General features: G+C 44.7%; 1 protein-coding gene across 1 annotated transcript in view; it reads left to right on the forward strand.

Moving 5' to 3' along the window:
* The first annotated feature begins 617 nt into the window (after window positions 1–617).
* odf2a (outer dense fiber of sperm tails 2a) overlaps window positions 618–21153 on the forward strand; it is a 39926-nt gene continuing 19390 nt past the window's right edge. Inside the window, exons 1-13 of the mRNA XM_041969504.1 lie at window positions 618–772; window positions 3083–3199; window positions 3370–3483; window positions 3574–3750; window positions 4016–4176; window positions 4263–4389; window positions 4491–4610; window positions 6581–6655; window positions 8747–8818; window positions 8902–9018; window positions 9113–9298; window positions 9410–9519; window positions 14456–14591. Of these exons, the coding sequence (XP_041825438.1) occupies window positions 770–772; window positions 3083–3199; window positions 3370–3483; window positions 3574–3750; window positions 4016–4176; window positions 4263–4389; window positions 4491–4610; window positions 6581–6655; window positions 8747–8818; window positions 8902–9018; window positions 9113–9298; window positions 9410–9519; window positions 14456–14591 (1515 nt within the window). The 5' untranslated portion in view covers window positions 618–769. The remainder of the gene's footprint in view (window positions 773–3082; window positions 3200–3369; window positions 3484–3573; window positions 3751–4015; window positions 4177–4262; window positions 4390–4490; window positions 4611–6580; window positions 6656–8746; window positions 8819–8901; window positions 9019–9112; window positions 9299–9409; window positions 9520–14455; window positions 14592–21153) is intronic.

Genomic DNA, 21153 nt, shown 5'->3' on the forward strand with positions numbered 1-21153 from the left:
CAGCAAGAAGGTCGCTGGTCCGATCGAGTTTGCATGTTTTCCCGTGTAGCGGGGGGAACATGCCAGGGAAAGTGGTCTATTACCCACGCACCCCCATTTGGGGTCAGAGATAGGAGTACATATTTTGGCAGAGGGGTCTGCCAGTAAATCGGACCTGTTGGTCCCAGCATTTTTAACTTTCGAGAGTACAGTCAAATATACGCTATCTACTGCTGTTAGCAGAGTTTTCTCCGGTTTGATCAAAGATTGCGTTCATGCCACTCCTGGTGTTACACCAAAATCTGCGACCCATCGGAATCTGTGACCACAGGGGGCGACACTTGTATTTAAGTCTGAGTTCATTATAATGCAGGTACAGTAAAGTCACGTATTCCGATAGCTATCAGAAATGGTGACTTGGGTCACCCCTCTGGGGTCTGGACTCTTAACAAGACATACATTGAGAGAGAAGTACGCTATCGCCTATGGCAAGCATCGCCCTCCTGTGGTCACAGATTCTGATGGGTAACAGATTTTGGTATAACACATGCTCTTCAGAATGTGTTGCTAAGGAACGTGTTTCTGCTCCAATCACCAGCAAAGAATCATGTCACCTGCTTTGAACTGACCAACCACAGAGGAGTTAGCTTCAATTGATGGAAGTTTTATCAAGCTTATATTCCAACCGACTTTTCCTGTTAATTCATCTTCTAAACTTGCCAAATAACAGAAAGTATTGATCTTATTCGTTTTATTTTAAGATTCCGACGTGTAAGTTTTAGTTTCTCCCATGGTAAGTTAAAGTCTTTGTTCTCTGGACATTCTACAGCCGCTGCTGTTTTGGTTTGCTGTTAGCTAAGGTTAATGTCCGGTACACTTTAAGCGTTACTTTAAATCCCTCTTATCTTATTAAATGTCGTCAGTGCGTTTGTTTTAGCTGGATTTCAAGAAAGGGATTTTTTTTATATATATATATATAGTTATTTAGCAACTTTGCTTACACACACACATACACACATACATACATACATATATATCTATGTATATGTGTGTGTATATATATGTGTGTATATGTGTATATATATATATATATATATGTGCAGAATTATTAGGCAAATGAGTATTTTGACCACATCATCCTCTTTATGCATGTTGTTCTTCTCCAACCGGTACAGGCTTGAAAGCCTACTACCAATTAAGCATATCAGGTGATGTGCATCTCTGTAATGAGAAGGGGTGTGGTCTAATGACATCAACACCCTATATCAGGTGTGCATAATTATTAGGCAACTTCCATTTCTTTGGCAAAATGGGTCAGAAGAGAGATTTGACGGACTCTGAAAAGTCAAAAATAGTGAAATGTCTTGCAGAGGGATGCAGCACTCTTAAAATTGCCAAGCTTTTGAGGCGTGATCATCGAACAATCAAGCGTTTCATTCAAAATATTTAACAGGGTCGCAAGAAGCGTGTTGAAAAAACAAGGAGCAAAATAACTGCCCATGAACTGAGGAAAAACAAGCGTGAAGCTGCCTAGATGCCATTGGCCACCAGTTTTGCCATATTTCAGAGCTGCAACATCACTGGAGTGCCAAGAAGCACAAGGTGTGCAATACTCAGGGACATGGCCAAGGTAAGGAAGGCTGAAAAACGACCACCACTGAACAAGACACACAAGATAAAACGTCAAGACTGGGCCAAGAAATATCATAAGACTGATTTTTCTAAGGTTTTATGGACTGATGAAATGAGAGTGAGTCTTGATGGGCCAGATGGATGGGCCGGTGGCTGGATCAGTACAGGGCAGAGAGCTCCACTCCGACTCAGACGCCAGCAAGGTGGAGGTGGGATACTGGTATGGGCTGGTATCATAAAAGATGAGCTTGTGGGACCTTTTCGGGTTGAGGATGGAGTCAAGCTCAACTCCCAGTCCTACTGCCAGTTTCTGGAAGACACCTTCTTCAAGCAGTGGTACAGGAAGAAGTCAGCATCGTTCAAGAAAAACATGATTTTCATGCAGGACAATGCTCCATCACACGCATCCAAGTACTCCACTGCGTGGCTGGCCAGAAAAGGTCTAAAAGAAGAAAAAATAATGACATGGCCTCCTTGTTCACCTGATCTTAACCCCATAGAGAACCTGTGGTCCCTCATCAAATGTGAGATCTACAGGGAGGGAAAACAGTACACCTCTCTGAACAGGGTCTGGGAGGCTGTGGTTGCTGCTGCATGAAATGTTGCTCGTGAACAGATCAAGACACTGACAGAATCTATGGATGGCAGGCTTTTGAGTGTCCTCGCAAAGAAAGGTGGTTATATTGGTCACTGATTTGTTTTTGTTTTGTTTTTGAATGCCAGAAATGTATATTTGTAAATTTTGAGTTGTTATATTGGTTTCCCTGGTGAAAATAAATAAGTGAAATGGGTATATATTTGGTTTTTGTTAAGTTGCCTAATAATTATGCACAGTAATAGTCACCTGCACACACAGAAATATCCTCTTAAGATACTAAAACTAAAAAAGCCCCACTCCAACTTCCAAAAACATTCAGCTTTGATATTTATGAGTCTTTTGTGTTCATTGCGAACATAGTTGTTGTTCTATAATAAATTTAATCCTCAAAAATACAACTTGCCTAATAATTCTGCACAGCCTGTGTGTGTGTATATATATATATATATATATATATATATATATATATGTATATGTATATAGTCTGTGTGTGTGTGTTTTCCTTTTATTTTAACTTGGTTATATATTGGTAATATATTCAAATACAGTTAAATAGCCTATATTTCATTTTCCAGGTTTTCCATGTTCTCTGTATTTGTTTGACGTGTCAGATGATCATCTCCCATAAATCCTGACTGTAAATAAGATGAACAAAAACCTTGTTAGAAGAAAAATATCAAATTTTATAAACTCTATAATGCAGTCCACCATTTATAAAGTTAATTTTTAGCATTAAATTTATAATTTGTAGGTATTTTCTTCTGTGCGAATGTTTTCATTTCACATATGTGATGTTTTATACATTTAATGTGGGTATTTGTGTTGTGATTACTTTGTGTTGGCTGGTGTTGGTAATAACTTACTGTTTGACAGAGGAAAGCCATGAGAACCAGATCAAGTTCCCCTCCTATTCACGTGCACATCAGTGAAGCCACACCAGTACACGTCCATGTCGGGAACCAAAGGACCAGTCCATCCAGGACACCTCAGGTCAGACATCAACCCAATAAAGTTTTTTTTAAAGCTTTTAGTCTGGAAATCTTATATGTACATACATCCTTAATCATATTCAGTTCCCTTATTTTTATCTAAATTTTATTTCACATGCTGCAGGTAACATGTTGCTCATGATATGTCTGTATATTCATGGTGTTTTGAAGGGGAAGTCAAAGACCACCAGGATAAACCTTTGTCCCACAGCAAAGGTAAAAACACAGGTACCTTGGATCCCACCAGGAAAGGCCTCCATTAGGGAAGCTTCATACATGTGGGAGGTAACACGCTGCACTCAAAACTTATCCACAAAGAGTTTTATCAGACTGTGATTTATCTGCTCTGCTAATGGGAGCATATTTCTCACCAAGGGACCGACACACTGTCTTAAGATTACACCACCGCTCACTGAACCACATCCTGAACAGTCTGAGCTGCGACTCAGTGATCTCACATTAGATGAAGATGAGTTCCTACAAGGACAAATCAACAAGTATGAGAGGAAGATTGACCTCCTGCTGACTGATGTCAAGAATCTGAAGAATGAGGTATAGTCTGTTTCCACTCTGAACAGAGCTACTCTCCTTTAGCTATACCCCAGCCAGTAAACTACCAGCTCCTCTGTGTGTCACTGGCCAAGACGTCGAACCCCGACACTTTCATCAGTGTTGGAAAAAAGGTTTTTAAACAATTTCTGCCCAAGTGACACCACGAGAAAGGATAAATAGTTACAGCTTAATCAAATGTGTGCAAAATAAACCCCAAATTTACAAGGGAGGTTTGTTGGATCACATGCATGTGAACTGTGCTCAGGTGGAACTGCAAAAAGAGCATCTCTTAGAGCGTCAGTCGGAGCAACGTGTGAGTTCTGAGCAGAAAGAGGAGCTGGCCTTGGTTACGAAGGAGCTGGAGGAGACAGAGAAGGACCATTCACAGTTCCACCGATCCATGCTGGAGGAGACGAACGGAGACATGTGAAAAAACTAAAAAGTTCATCAGTTAAATCCAGCAGCTTCGGTCAGCCAGATGAAAGGCTCATAACAAACTTTTGTCTTTCCAGACTGCAGCAGGATCAGGATGCTCTGCTCGGGAAGCTGATAGAAGCCGAGGCAGACAGAGTTATGGCTGCTCAGCATGTCTCACATCTCAAAGAACATGTCTCCAAACTGTGCAGCACTGGTAGAAATGTAAGTATGACCTGAAACCTTCATGTCATCTGCCCTAACCTGCCAGTAACCTGACAGAAGACATGCTATTCTTCCTGATTTTCTTTCTCCTGGTGAAAAAGCTGCCCGAGTCTGCATCCATCTTAGCCAATCAGAAGGAGCTTCTGCTGCAGAAACTGGAGACATTTGAGGCCACAAACCGAACACTGCGGAAACTTCTGAGAGAGCAGCACAGATCCCAGGTAGTGGTTCATGAGTTTGTGGAGATGTCAGAATAAAAGAGCTGGAGGGATGATTCTCAGCATGCAGACATACAGACAACATGGCCCAAACTCATCAACAAACTTATCACTTCATTAGTTAGAGTACATTTGGAGAATTTTCTACATACTGTTTGTTTTTTCTAAAACTAAAAGTCTTGTTTTCTTCGGGGGGTGTGCATGGCGAGCGGGCCCACTAAGGTGGCCTCACTCCCAGCACAATGTCAACACTGCCCCTCAATTTTAATTGCAAACAACACACACTTCACAAACAGTCATGAGCAGGGGGGTGAGGGCAATGGGGACCTCACACACCCCTGTTCCCCTGGGCGCCGCTGGGGGCAGGGAGCAGAGGGAGGTGGTTGCCCCAGAAGCTGGGACCTGGATTGGCTGTGCTGATGGGGGGCTGCTGGTCCTGGGGGATGCTCAGTCTGCCACATCTGGGTGGGATGGGATGGGGGGTGGTTGGGGGTGGTGGAGGCCGGATTTGGGGCTCACTGTCCTCTGGTCTACTGGGAACGTCTCCCACAGGGCATGGTGGGACGGTTATGTGCGATGTGGCTGTGTGAAAATGTTTATGGGTACGGCTCCGGGGAGGCTGTGAGTGAGGGGTTATATGGGGTGGATAGAAAGAGGCAATGGATGTGTGTGTTTACACCGTGTATGTGTGTGTGTGTGTGTGTGTGTGTGTGTGTTTGTGCGTGTGTGTATATGTGCCAGGATGAGTGGGAGTGGCCCGGGTCTCTGGGCTGCCCTGGTCTATCTCTGACCTCCGTAGAGGCGTAGTTGCATTTGCACGATCACACTCACCACTCTTCATCACTGATCACTCCTCTTCCTCATCCTCTGCATGCTGACACAGTCACTGAGTTGTCCAGTGGATTTATACACTAAGAGATGCTCTTTTTTTTTTTGTGAGTGACTCTCTGGTACTTTGGTTGTTGTTGTGATATGTTTCTTGATTTGGTTTTTATTTAGGAACTCTTGATGACTGTCAGCTGTTTTTTTTCTATAAAAGCTGTAGGAAATTCACAGGTGTGTTTCTGTACACGTGTAGCAGTTGGTTGTCTGGTGATAGTTTGGATTAAAGGGTCGGTGCCTCTGTCTGTTGTGTTTTTGTCTCCTCCTTCTTCTTTCTGCTTTCCTTTCTACTTCTTTTTGCTGTCTTCCTTCTTTCTCTATCCCCTCTGGTCTGGTCCAGCAAGATTAAATAGACTCCATAATTCAAAGTAAATAAACAGTAAATAAATAAATAAATCAGATTATCAAGAGGAGCCTTATACCCATAAACCTCCCTTTGGCAAAGCAAATTTGTTCGGCACAACACAGCAACCGCTGGACCGGACAAGTAAAAAAAAAAGTCTAGTTTTAGTTTTCTCTGGTCACATGGGCTTATTTTTATAATAATGGATAAGATTTATATAGTGTTTTACATGGTATCCATTATTCCTTCATCCCTGGTGTTGGTAGCTGCACGTGTAGCCACAGCTGCTCTGGGGCAGACTGATGGAAACATGGCAGCCACTCCGTGCCTAGAGCCTCTCCGACTACCACTGAACATTCATACACCAACAAGTGTCTTGCCCAAGGACACAACTACAGATGACTGGGGGAGTGGGAATCAAACCGGCAACCTTCTGATGATTGGGCAACCCACTCTATCAACAACAACTTAACCTCTCCATATAAGGAATGTGCAGGCCTTGACAATGGAAGAGGGACATAAACCTAAGGGATGATGTGGACAGAGATCTAGGGAATCCTAAAGGATTTATTCCAGAAGAACAGATGTGAAACTCACCTGTGAGGTTTACCCAGGATATTTGAAGAATGGATATTTACACATTAGTTAAATTGAAAGAAATTAGAAAAAAGAAAATAGCTCCACATAAATGTTTTTTCCAAATAAAAAAGGAACTAAGTTTCATGTGTTTGTGTTTGGTTTTGTGCAGGTGGATTGTATGCAGCTGTCGGAGCAGAAAACCACTTTACTGAAGAGGCTTGCAGACACAGAGGCAGAAAATGCTGTGAGCTGGACACAAACTCACCTCTGGCTGGACGCTGTTTGCAGACTTATTTATCCACATCATTGTTTTCATGTTATAATGTCACCTGAAATGAAAATATTTATAAGTATTAAGTAGCTTCACTAACTCAAGTGAAATGACCAAAAGAAAGAAAAACATGAACTTTAACCCTATAATGCCGTATGTATCATAGTTGATACATACAGTTAACATAAGACATCTTACATCATTTTATGGTAAAAACTTTGCTCAAAACCCTGTTATACACAATCTGATACTTGTCTTATTATAATATATTAATGTGCTACAATAATTATGACATATGGAGAGAAATGTCATGCTTGCTGATGATGTGAACCAGGGGGAGCATATAGATGTGAAACAGAGTTGGACCCAGGACAGACCCCTGAGGGACCCCACAGGTGACAGCGTGAGGCCTTGACCTGGCATCCCACAGGGCCACATACTCAGCCCTACCTGTGAGGAAAGACTGGAACCACTTAAGGACAGTTCCAGTCAGACCAATGGTATGCTGCAGGCGGTGAAGGAGTATATGGTGGTCCACTGTACCAAAAGCTGCCGTTAGATCAAGGAGGACCAGAAGAGACGGGAACCCCTTGTCAGCTGCCATCAGCAGATCCCTTACGACTCTGACCAGGGCTGTCTCTGTGCTATGTGATGGACGAAAACCAGACTGAAACTTTTCATAAAGGTCACTGGTCTTCAGGTGGTCCTCAGTCTGGGTAACCACCACCTTTTCCACCTTTTCCTTGGAAATAAAAGTTAGAAATGGGCCTGTAATTTGACAAGGTGTTTGGGTCTAGACCAGATTTTTTTAATAAGAGCTGTTTTAGGGTTGATAGAACCAAACCAGATTTGGGGGAGGAGTTTATTGTCACAGTTATAAGAGGGCTTATGGCCGGGGAGAGGGTCCAGTGGACAGGTGGAGGAACCCATCCTGAGGATCGTGCATTCCACCTGCTCCACCGTGACCTCCTCAAACTCCACAAACCTGTACATTGGCTCAGCTGTCTCGGTAGCAGGTGCACAGGTGAGGTGGGCCAGAGACCTACGGATAGTGTGTACTTTAGTGGCAAAGAATTCACTGAATTCATTGCACTGTTTCTCTGAGGCAGGAGTGCTGGAAGGTGATTTATGGTGGAAAATAGCTGTTAGGAGTTGCCAGGAGCACTATTTATTAGATTGGAGTAGTACAGAGAGCGGGCAGTTTTAAGTGATTTTGCATGTTGTTTGTGCTCACGGTGAGCAACTTCATGGACGGTCAGGGCAGATGTTTTAAAACTCCGCTCAAGAACATGACCTGCTCTTTTCAGCCTCCGCAGTTCCTCTGTGAACCAGGGACAATGTAGCTGGGTTGATTGGAGCGATGCTTCTGAGTGGATTTTACATTTTGGTTTAGAAAATGGAGCAGATGTTATGTTCAGTAAAATGGCCTCATGGTCTGACACACCCGTATCATAGACCTTCAGACTGTGAAAGGGAATGGAGTTTGTGATGACCAAGTCCAGTATATGGCCCTTTGTGTGTGTGGGAACCTCTATATGCTGTTGTAGACCAAGACAGTCTAACATTTGCAGGAATTCAACTCCCAAGGGAGGAGAGGGGGAGTCAACATGTATGTTAAAGTCTCCCAGAACAATAACATTTGTAAAGGTTGAACAGAGGGACGTAAGCATATCATACATTTCTGTGATGAAAGCAAGGCGGGGTTTTGGTGGTCTGTAGACAAGAAATAGTGTTATTGAAATTGGGTGCCCACATCTAAGCGCCAAGCACTCAAAGGTGGACACTAATGGCAAAGTGACAGGAGTTAGTTGGAAGTCAGTGCGGTGTATGATAGCCACACCTCCTCCGTACCCTGAGGTGTGTGTCTTCTCCACATAAGCGTATCCAACAGGACAGGCTTCTTTTAGAGTTACGTACTCCTCAGGCTTGTGCCAGGTCTCAGTAAGGCACATAAGATCATAAGATGTGGTCATGGACCAGAGCTGCTTTATTCGTAAGCGACTAGGTGTTAAAAGCTAATGTGTTTTGATAAATGTCTCAAAACTGTTGTTTCTCTTTTTACAGCATCTTGTGTTGAAACTTGAAGAGAAAGACAAAGATGTCGATCAGCTCTGCAGACTTCTGGACACTGAAAAGGTTTTAGTCACAGATCATAGTTCTTACCAACAGAAAAAAAAGTAAAGAAATTTGCAAAGTAATGACTCTTTGATTAAAAACAGGAAAATGCCAAGAGCTCAGCTGATTTGTCCAAGAGTCTGGAATCAACAAGAGCTCATTTACAAGGACAGTTACGTCGTAAAGAAGCAGAGAACAACCGTCTGTCTGTGCAGATAAAGGTTGGTCATGTTTTTATTCAGGCATCTGATGGACTCAGATTATCCTGGTGGGTTTCATCTCTAACTGGGATCCTGGATTCCGTCTTTCCACCAGAACCTGGAGCGAGCAGCCAACCAGCAGAAGGTGGAGATGGAGCACCTGACGGAGCAGATGACAGGACTGAAGCAGCAAGCCGGCGCCAACCAGGAGGCTCTAAAACGTGCCACGCGAGCCCAGAAACAGCGAGCTGAGCGCAGCGAGGACACGGCGGGTCAGCTGAGCCTTCAGCTGCTGAACATGGTAGCAGCAACTCCCTGCTTCTTCTTCAGATATATCACTTTTTACATCCACACTGTTGTCTGCAGAAACACGCCACTGAGCAAAAAGTAAACTTCAGATGTTCTTTAACAGGAGAAGCAGGTGGCAGACGCCCTGTCGGCAGCTGAGGCCTGGCAGAGTCGCCATGCAGAGGAAGAGGAAGAGAAAAGTAGGCTGGAGACTGAACGGTCGCTGCTGAACAGGTAAACCCTGCTGATGATATCTGATTGGACTTTCCATTGAAAAAAAAAACATCCACATCTGAAAGAACGCAGAGGATTGATCACATCCAGTTTGGTCCTTTTTTCACAGTTTCTGTTCTCACCAGTACTCTGCAGTGGCAGGCTGTGTGGTGGACATCCTGGCTGGAAATGTGAGGCAGAAATGTTTCCTTTACAGCATCTTGAGACGAGTACTGCATGCTTCTGTACATACCTGTAACACCTGTAGTAAGTAAACCTGCAGTCTGAGAGGGAAAATCTGGAGCTCTGAGATCTTTAAGATCCAACAGAGCTTGTTCAAAGAGCTTTATATATGAGGAGAAGAATTTAAATTCAATCCTGGATTTGACAGGGAGCTGATGTGGAGAAGATAAAACTGGAGACATATGATCTGTGCTTTGAAACTTTGCTCGTGCTCTCTACTTTTGTCGTTCCTGGTGACTGAGGGACAGGAGTGCTATGGAGAAATCACTGTTTACACCCACGACCAATTGTCAGCGCTGTGCAGGCCTGTACTGCTGCCCGGAGCAAGGCCGGTCATCCTGAAGGAGCTGTGAGATCTTTGGGGAATAAAATGGATGAGCTTGCTGTGCTTATTAAGTTCCAATGGGAATAGCGTGAGTGTAGTTTCATGTGCTTTACAGAGACTTGGCTTCATTCACTCATCCCGGATCATAACGCAGCGGTACCCGGTTTCAGCACTGTTCAAGCCCACAGAGTAGCGGTGTGGGGATTGCAGTGTGTGTAAGTAAAAAATGGTGTAATCCTGGACATCCACATGTGAAGGAACGTCTCTGCAGCCTGGATATAGAACTGCTTGCTGTGGGAATACACCCTTATCTGCCCCGGGAATTCACCTCCGTCGTCATCATGGCGGTGTACCTCCCGCCATCCGAAGACGCAGCATGTGACGTCATCAGTTCTGGCGTTGCCAAAGTACAGACTCAACATCCCAATGCTTTCACAGTTATAACTTTATGGGTTATAACAGGGACTTTAATAGTGTGACTTTGGACAAACTTCTGCCCACATTCCATCAATATCTGGATTGTCCCACCCGAGTAAATAAAACACTGGATCTTGTGTATGCAAATGCCAGGGATGCATATGCTGCCACAGCTCTCCGTCCCCTTGGCAGATCAGACTACAGTCTCATTCTGATGACCCCAAAGTATGTCTCACTTGATCACCAGCGACTTGAAGGCAATTCTAAACCAAAAAAGAGAAGACAGGAACTCAGGGTGTCACTGAGGAGGAGTAAGGACGACTACCGGAGGAAGCTGGAAACCAAACTTCAGCAGAATAATGTGAGGGACGTGTGGACGGGGATGAAGGAGCTCACAGGTTGTAGGGAGACAAGCGGGCAGCTATCGGGCAGCCAGAAGAGAGCTGATGGCCTGAACTGTTTTCTCAAAAGGTTCAGACATCAGCTGTCTGGTATCTCCACTGCACAACCTGACCCTCACACACCAACTGTTTTTAGCACCCTCCCCCCCTAACTCTCCTGTGGTGTGCTCTCCTCCCCTCCTTCTCCTCGAACGACTCCGATATGTTACCCCGCATGACGGGGATGACAGGCCAGGTTAAGAGTAGTGATGTGCGATTGGAAAGAGTCAACAGCTTCAGGTTCCTTGGGGTTCACATTAGTGAGGACCTCACCTTGACTCATCACACTGACTTTATTACAAAGTCAGCCAGACAGAGGCTCTTCTTCCTCCGCAGGCTATGGAGGCTCAATATGGACACAAGGATACTCTGCAACTTTTATAGATGCACCATAGAGAGTATCCTGACTGGCTGCATCACCGCCTGGAACAGCAGCTGCACCGACCTCCACCACAAGGCTCTACAGAGGGTGGTGAAAACTGCTCAGCACATCACGGTCCTGCCATCCATGGATGACCTTTATACCCAGCGATGTAGGAGGACGGCCACCAAAATCATTAAGGACCCCACCCACCCCAGTCACAAGCTGTTCTGTTTGCTACCGTCATCCGTATTTTTATTTTTAAAAACCCTACAATGGCTGTTTTACGGAATATTTAATGACACCACCCTCTGCGGCATCCTTACAGACTGAATCTAGGCCTGTTGAATGGATGTGAGCTGATGTCAGGGACACATTTCACTCCAAGCTGAACTCATACAGCTATTCATTGCAGTATTAATACTGAGCATAACTACACAGGATGCAAAAGTCTTTAGAACGAGGGGAACTGCTGTTGTTTGAATATCAACACAACACAAAAACCTGAACCTAGCAGACAGATGAAAATCGCTTTCCCAAAATGTAGCATCAGTGGTTCACAGCTCCACATTTCTCCCTCTGAATAGTAGTTAGTACCTGCCTGCAGCATCAATGGACTTTAAGAGTGAAGTGTCTCACCCTTGCAGCACCTGTCCCTCTAATTTCCTTCTCTTCCTCATCATAATTCAGTTAAATATGGTCGACTCGCAGATGTTTAAGGAGGTTTGTGGTGTTGCTACAACACCTCTATGTCTTCCCACACACATCATACATCACACCGCTGCTGTTCAGCTCCACATGTGATGCTACAGCCTGAGTGAGTGAAAGATGCGCTGCTGCACCCCTACAATGTGCCAGTTCACATGACTTTGGCAGGCAGAAGAAAAAGTAGTTCCTGCTAAATGGGTATAATTTAGAGAAGAACCTGACATTATAGTTACTGTCCACTGTATTCCCATTTGATATAGATTGCATTTTTACCCCAAATCAGTAAAATATCCATATTCTAACATGAAAAGCTGGTATCAGTAGTATCGATATTTTGGTATCGATCTGCACATCAATAGTTAAGAGACAAATGGATAAACTACTCCAGAAGAAGGCTGGGATCTGCCCTGGGATCTACCCTAGGATCCTGAGGACCTGTGCCACCCAGGTGTCTCCTATCTTGCAGCACTTGTTCAATCTGAGCCTGAGTCGGGAGAGAGTTCCAGTTCTCTGGAAGACATCCTGCTTTGTTCCTGTCCCCAAAAAGTTGAGACCATTGAACCTTAATGGCCACAGTTACATGGTGTTTTTGGAATTATTCTGAATTAAATAATTTGGAGTGAAAGTATTCTCCTTCATGTTTACATAGAAATATTAATTCCAATCTGAGGCTTACGTGGAAATTTACATAGAAAAAGGTTCTAATAGGACAGGGGGCAGATGTGACGTATTTATGTCTACTAGATGAAAACAAACTACACTTCCTGCTTCTTGAAAGACGAATGAAGATGAGCACAGCTGTTGAAATTGTGCAAGCTTTTGAACAGACTGTATCTGAGTGTTTAGGGTGTGTTGGGCGGTTGGAAACAACTTTATAGCGACGCATTACCGCCACCAAACGATGCCTAAAACTGACGTCGGCTCTCAAACTGAACTAAGCACTGCCCACTAGTGGAGGAATTGACTTAACAACCATGGCAACGCTAAACACACATGGAAGTATTTCTGAGTCGGAGTCTTTAAGAAAGACGTTGTGCTGCTATGACGTCATGACGTAGCTGAGGCATCTATCACTATCTGACTGATACTCCGCCTCTCGAGTAAGGTTACTGTTAGCTGTGGGATTGCAACAAGATTACAGTTTACAAACCTTAACTGTCCCATCGTGACCTGCACCCAGTGGTGGAAACGAGGCTGTAGATGCTGTGTACCAGAAAGGGATGATCAGGCTTTACTTCTGGAGACGCTCAGATCCTTCAATGTCTGCAGACACATGTTGGAGATCTTTTACCAGCCTGTCGTCTCCAGTGAGCTTTTCTTTGCTGCTGTGTGCTGGGGAAGCAGCATCGGAGCAGCAACACCACCAGACACAACAACCTTACAAAGAAGGCTGGAACTGTGGTGGAGAGAAGGTGGCTGAAAAACTGGTTTCCATCTTGGAGATCCCTGACCATCCTCTCCAGCACACACTGGTCAGACATCCATCCATCTGTCCCTCCTTCCTTCCTTTGGATAAGTCACACCGGAACCCATTGTGGATTGGATGGAGACTTCTCAGAACTTTACTGGGACAGAACAATAATCCGAATTACAGCCGTCCAGTCTGGAAGTAACAAGTCCATGGACTAGTTTTTCTGCATTACTCTAACAACAAGGTGTTCCCCATTTGTGGAATAGTATGTAAGTGGAAGTTGGTGATCTTAGAAACCTGTACTGTATGTGATTCAAATGACAGATCCTGGTCTAGAATAACTAAAAGGTTCCTCACTGTAGTACTACAAGCCAAGGTAATACCATCCAGAGTAATTCCATAGCTAGACAGAGTCTTCCTGAGGTTCTCAGGTCCAAAGACAATAACCTCAGCCTGTCAGAGTTTAAAAGAAGAAAATTTGGTCACCCAGGTCTCTATGTCTTTAAGACATCAACATTTATGCCATGCTGTCTAAAAATATCACCTAAAAGAAGCATGTACAATGTGAAAAGTATTGGTCCAGATACAGAACCTTGAGGAACTTCATGACATACAGTCACTGTATTAGAAATATTTCTGTTCATAGTCCTGATCTATGGCTCCTCACTCTGTGTCTTGTCCTGTCAATTAACATTTTAAATGATGACTGCCGGCGCCCAGATCTGTGGAACAGTTTACCTTTTCATTTACGCACTGCTCAGACTGAAGATGTATTCAGATCTTTACAATGTTTTTACCTCTTACCTCCCTGACCAGAGTATAACGCTGAGATGGAGATATAGGAAACTGTTTTTATGGATCAGGGTTCCTCACCTTCTACTGACTGTTTGTGAGTGTTTCAGACAAAATTATTGTTTGATTTTTGATAATCACCTGGTACAGTGAAGGCTGAACTTCTTACATCATGAGATCAGTATATGGCTTCACTCAGAGAAAGAATTGAACTTTTAGGTGACCTGATTGAAAATATAGGTTGCGTTTTGTTTCGGCAGCAAGATAACAGGCCTGACTGAGCAGCTGCGAAGCAGTGAGGATAAAGGCAGGACGGAGAGAGAGACGCTGCTGGGTCACCTGTATGAACTGACCTCAGAGAGCACCACCACCAAGCTGGAGAACCAGTCCCTTAAGGTAAAACAGGCTGTTGATGTGAATGTTCTGATCAGAGTTTCTACATCTGTTACACACCTGTCTTAGTGGAGCTTATTTTTCCTGTTTATTCTAATATTCTGTCATGGATTCATATTAACTTAAATGGACTGTGACTGTAATTTAAAGGTGACATATTATGCATTTTATTACCAATCTGAAACACTTCTCTGATATCTCAATAAAATCTCGCCCTGATTTGGTCAAATTGGTGTTAAGCATCTCCTCTCATTAAGCTCTATCTAAATGGGCGGAGCTGGAGAGGGGAGAGGGGGAGCTGAGCAGCTGCTGGCTCCGCCCATCACACCACTCCGTCTTCCTGGAGGTGGGCCTTTGCTGCGGTGATTAGCTTAGTGCTTCCACAATGAAACACCTGATTGTAACGTAATGGAGAAAAAAAAACATACTGGAACAGGATCTTCTGGAACCAGAGTTAGACCCTGAACAAAAAACTGATCCTGAAGAAGTTTGAGGGTGAAGACTTATGTCGTAGCTGACGCTGGTGAGTTTCCTTTCACTCTCGAGCGTAGGGGGTGCGCGTCGTTTTGGTGCTGGGTTGCAGTTTTTCCTCCTAATCTGAAGGTGGCAGCAGGGGTGGAATCAGCCGGTAAACTCACCAGGTCAGAGTTCTTTTAATGGTTCACTTCAGTTTGGTGGTATTTTCTGTTTTAAAACAACAATGGTGTCCATTATGGTTCAGTGTCTTTATTAGCTTGTGGAAGATAACGAAGAAATAATTCGATCAGCCTCTCATCTTGATCCACTGGTTATTGTTTTTAAAAACGGTGGTTACCACACAAATTCAGCGAGAAGATCCAGATATCCGGCAACACATGATCCCAAACTGACCAATCACAAGGGAGTACCCCACGTAACCGTCTGTGAAGCAGGGGTGCACGTCAGGTCTGGAAGAGGTGCGCGTTGAGCCTCTGCGGAGCTACGCCGGGCCTACGGCGGTTACCCAGACGCAAACGCCGCGCAACTATAAATCTACCTTAAGTGGCATTTCACGCCACCAGTGATGGACTGGGTGTGAAAGGGTTAACGCTGCAGCATGAACATTACAGTTATGTCCTTATAACACTTGAGTAGTTCTACTTTGCTGCTACATTAGTTTATTTGTGATTCAAATGTTTATGATCAGAACTCTTTAAAACATGGCTTTTTTGCCTTGTGGCTTTTTCTTTGCAAGCAATCAGCTGCTTGAATTTAAGTTACTAATAGGACTGTTTTGTCAGTTGCTGGGTAAACAGTCCAATCATTTTGAGACTTGTTTACTTACTTCACTTTTTCCCCCTTAGTTTTTTCTCTTTTTTCAAGTATTTCTTCATTATCTCATTGTCCCTGTTGACAATGAATACATATTTTAGGACATTAAATTGGACTCTGTTTTTTTGTGGTTACAGCAGTTTTTGAAACATAAATATTGTATCAGAGGTGCTACCTCTACATGTTACACTGGAATTAATATTTGTTGTTAGGAAGTATAGTGACTGTAGAATGTTAGTGCTTAGGAGCGTACTACTTTATTCCTTCGCAGCTATCATATTTGGGGGTTTGGGGTGGGGAGGGTCCCTTCCTCTGCCAGTAACACTACGTTATTTCTGTTTTTCTCTATTAGCCACTCTCGTTCTGTGCTAAGCCGCCTTGATTGTATCCTGCTGTCATCATTTACCCCTCTCTACATACATTACAGCTCCTACCATAAGCCGTTATGGACAGATGCACTCATTTCTTGAGCCGGAATTTTAAAGGTTTAAAACACCCAATTAAGAGAAAAAAGGTCTTTTCATATCTTAAATCATCTACATCATCATCATCTTCCTGCAAGAAACACATCTTCATTGCTCGGACAGAGAACGTCTGTTAGCAGGATGGAGGGGACAGTACTACTACTCTTCCTTTCAGGCCGAGGCCAGGGGAGTTTCAATCCTCATCAGTCCCAACATCTCTTTTGAACTCCATAACGTGACTTTTGATAAATATGGCAGATATGTTATGGTCTCCGGGAGATTGTTTAATACACTGGTTGTATTAGAGAACATATACGCTCCCAACTGATGCAGGCTTTTTAAATGGTTATTTTCACTACTGCCAGACCTCAACACATATAGCCTCATACTTGGAGGGGATTTTAATTGCTGGCTTGACCCGGTTCTAGATCGCTCTTCTAACAACACTAGCCCACCAAGCAGATCAGCTTCCCTCATCCAAGCCTTTCTATCAAACCATGGTGTCTGCGATTTGTGGAACACTTTGCATCCAAACAACAGGGATTATTCTCACACATACACCACACATATTCTAGAATTGACTAATTTTTCATAGGTAACCAACTAATGTCACTAGCCCAGTCCTGTGCCTACCAGAGTATCATCATCTCGGAGCATGCACCCATCAGGTTGTGTTTATCCCTCCTTGGCATTCCAAAAAGCAGCCGACGTTGGTGATTCAACTCAACCTTACTGTAAGATGAAAATTTTGTGAAATTCATAGAGAGAGATCTTTTTTTTTCCTCACCACTAATATTTCCCCTGAGACATCCAATCTGATTGTCTGAGACGCCCTTAAAGCCTACCTGTGGGGTAAGATTATATCATATACTACACAATTGAGACAAAAGTCCTTTCAGGACCGTGTGGGCCTAACTAATCAAATTAGAGATATCGACAAACAGTATGCCCAAACTCAGAATCCAGATCTTTAAAGAGAGTGACTAGAGCTCCAAACCAAATTTGACCTACTTTCAACTCATTCAGCTGAATGCATGCTCCTAAAGAACTGGACACGGTTCTACATTCATGGTGATAAACCTGATAAGTTACTTGCCCACCAACTTTGAGGTTCCAGAGAAAAGCAAAATATCCCTGATATCTGGTTACCTGCTGGTCGCACAACCTTAGACCATTCACAAAAAAATGACGCATTCAGGGATATTTATTACCGACTTTACACCTCAGAATCCCAAACTGGCCAAGATACAATTACTGAGTTTTTGAACAATCTTGATGTTCCTACGCTAGCACTAGATTTTAGGAAAATACTTGATGAACCCATATCCAACTTGGAAATTACATTTGCCATATCCTAAAAGCAGCTAGGAAAATGTCTGGGTCCCAATGGGTTCCTGGTAGAATTTTTTAAAAACTTTTCTTCACTGCTCTCCCCACAGCTGTGCCTAGTTCTGTCCAACTCTTTCAAATTAGGATCCCTTCCAAAATCTTTCGTCAAGGCCTGTATCACCCTCATTTATAACAAAGGGAAAGATCCTCTGGAATGTGCTTCTTAGAGGCGTATCTCTCTCTTAAATATAGATGCTAAAGTCCTGGCTAAGGTTCTGGCACGTAGGTTAGAGAAGGCCCTTCCTACAATTATATTTAAAAGACCAAACAGGTTTTATAAAAATAGGCACTCTTATTTTAACATGTCGGCTGTTTGACATTATTTACACTTCCCCCGAGACGGTCCCTGAGTGCATCGTTTCTCTCGTGGCTGAAAAAGCTTTTGACCGTCTTGAGTTCAGTTTTCTTTTTGTGGTTCTTGATAAATTCAACTTTGGTCCAAATTTCTCTTCATGGATTAAATTAATCACCTCACACCCAACTGCATCAATTTGCACTAAGAACCAGCAATCAAAACCCTTCAGTATGCACAGACGGACTCGCCCACAATGTCCTTTAGGCCCCATGCTTTTTGATTTGGCTATTGAACCACTTGCTGCAACCCTTCGAGGCTGTAAGGACATATCGGGTATCTGGAGAAACAGTACAGAACATAAAGTCTCACTCTATGCCACTGACCTTTTGCTCTATATTTCGAATCCAAGCACCTCGCTGCCCTCAGCCCTATCGTTGCTTAGTCAGTTTGTAAAACTACCAGGCTATAAACTGAACCTGGACAAAAGTGATCTTTTTCCCATTAACAACAGAGCATGTACAGAGGACTATACAAATTACCTTTTCGAGTTGAAAAGGATAAATTTGTGTATTTGGGGATATCATTCACGCAAAAACATATTCAAAGAAAATTAAATTTCTTTATTAAACCAGACTAAACAAACATTGACGCAGTGGTTGCCTCTATCTTTGTCTCCTGTAGGCCGCATTAACTCCATCAAGATAAATGTGTCCCCAAATTCTATACTTCCTTTCAGCCCGAAAGGGTGACATGGGCCTCTCCTCCTGTGGGCTCACCACCTGCAGGAGAGGCCATAGGGGTCGGGTGCAGTGTGAGCTGGGCGGCTGCCAGAGGCGGGGACCCTGGCGGTCTGATCCTCGGCTGCAAAAGCTAGCTCTAGGGATGTGGAATGTCACCTCTCTGGCGGGGAAGGAGCCTGAGCTGGTGCGCGAGGTTGAGCGGTTTTGGCTAGATATAGTTGGACTCACCTTGACGCACGGCTTGGGCTCTGGAACCACTGTCCTTGAGAGGGCTGGACCCTCTTCCATTCTGGAGTTGCACCCGGTAAGAGGCGCCGAGCAGGTGTGTGCATGCTCATTGCCCCCCGACTTGGCACCTGTACATTGGGGTTTACCCCAGTGGACGAAAGGGTAGCCTCCTTCCGCCTTCGGGTGGGGGGACGGGTCCTGACTGTTGTTTGTGCTTATGCACCAAATAGCAGTTCAGAGTGCCCACCCTTTTTGGAGTCCTTGGATGTGGTGTTGGAGAGCACTCCTTCCAGGGACTCCCTCGTTCTGCTGGGGGACTTCAATGCTCACATGGGCAATGACAGCGAGACCTGGAGGGGCTTGATTGGGAGGAATGGCCCCCCTAATCTAAATCCGAGTGGTGTTTTGTTGTTTGGCTTCTGTGCTCGTCATGGACTGTCTATAACGAACACCTTGTTCAGACATAAGAGTGTCCACATGTGCACTTGGCACCAGGACACTCTAGGCCGCAGTTCGATGATCGACTTTGTAGTCGTGTCGTCGGACTTACGGCCGCATGTTCTGGACACTCGGGTGAAGAGAGGGGCAGAGCTGTCAACTGATCACCTGGTGGTGAGTTGGCTCAGATGGTGGGAGAGGATTCCGGTCAGGCCTGGCAGACCCAAACGTGTTGTGAGGGTCTGCTGGGAACGTCTGGCGGAGTCCCCTGTCAGAAAAAGTTTCAACTCCCATCTCCGGCAGAGCTTCAACCATGTCCTGGGTGAGGCGGGGGACATTGAGTGTTCCGTGCCTCTATTGTTGAGGCGGCCAGCCGCAGCTGTGGCCGTAAGGTCGTCAGTGCCTGTCTTGGCGGTAACCCCCAAACTCGTTGGTGGACACCGGCAGTAAATCAATATCGTTTCCAGTGCGGGTTGGACTCCACCAAGGCTGTTGAGGTGTTGAGGGGGTCCGGTTTGGTGGCCTCAGGATTGGGTCTCTGCTCTTCATCGGGCCGTGATCTTCAGCTTTCACTGGAGCGATTCGCAGCCGAGTGTAAAACAGATGGGATGGGAATCAGCACCTCCAAATCCGAGACCATGGTCCTCAGCCGGAAAAGGGTGGAGTGCTCTCTCCGGGTCTGCAATAGGGTCCTGCCCAAAGTGGAGGAGTTCACGTATCTCAGGGTCTTGTTTACGAGTGATGGAAGGATGGAGTGGGAGATGGACAGGCAGATTGGTATGGCGTCTGCAGTGATGCATGATGAAGAAGGAGCTGGACGCCTCCCTGGTGAGGTGTTCTGGGCACGTCCCACCGGAAAGCGGCCCCGGGAAAGCCCTAGGACACGCTGGACGGACTACATCTCTCGGCTGGTGTGGGAACTCCTCGGGATCCCTCCGGATGAGCTGGTGAATGTGGCCGGAGAGAGGGAAGTCTTGGTTTCCCTGCTTAGGCAGCTACCCCCTCGACCCGACTCCAGAATGGATGGATATTTTTTTCAGACAAAATCATCTAATGACATCAATTTTAAGTATTTTGTATCCCAATTGTTGAAAGATTATGTATCGATTGGTATTCCTAGTATTTAAGGTCTGCGTTTCCCTGCTTAGGCAGCTGCCCCCGCAACCCGACTCGGGATAAGCGGCAGAAAATGGATGGATGAATGGATGAATGGACAATGTAAGTGATCAGAGGAGGTCTCACCCAAGACAGACCAAGGCACCAGCATGCCACATAAGAAACCCCCGACGCCGACACTGGAGGAGGTCGAGGAAATAAAAAACTCCCTTGATTTCCTATGCAGGGATGTGACAGCTGTCAGAACGCAGCAGGAGGAGCTTCTGGGGCTATTGGAGGAGGTCAAACAACTACGCCTCCAAAATCCAAATAAAGACCAGGGCATTATGGAGCTCAAACGGCACGTGGACAAGCTGAAGCAATACTCCTACATGAATGAGGTGGTCATCACCGGCATCAAGATTAGGCTACGCTCGTATGCGCGTGCGGTGGCTACGGATATTGGGGAGCCCAGCGATGAGGAGACGCGGTCGGTGGAGCAATAGGTGGCATCCTTCCTCCAAAGTAAGCGCATAGTAATGAATCTGGAGCATTTCGAGGCCAGTCACCCACTGCCCAGAAGAAACGAGAGACTGTCATCGTGAGATTTACCAACTGAAAAAACA

Source organism: Melanotaenia boesemani, chromosome 19 (genome assembly GCF_017639745.1).
Source record: "Melanotaenia boesemani isolate fMelBoe1 chromosome 19, fMelBoe1.pri, whole genome shotgun sequence".
In the NCBI taxonomy this organism is placed as follows: domain Eukaryota; kingdom Metazoa; phylum Chordata; class Actinopteri; order Atheriniformes; family Melanotaeniidae; genus Melanotaenia; species Melanotaenia boesemani.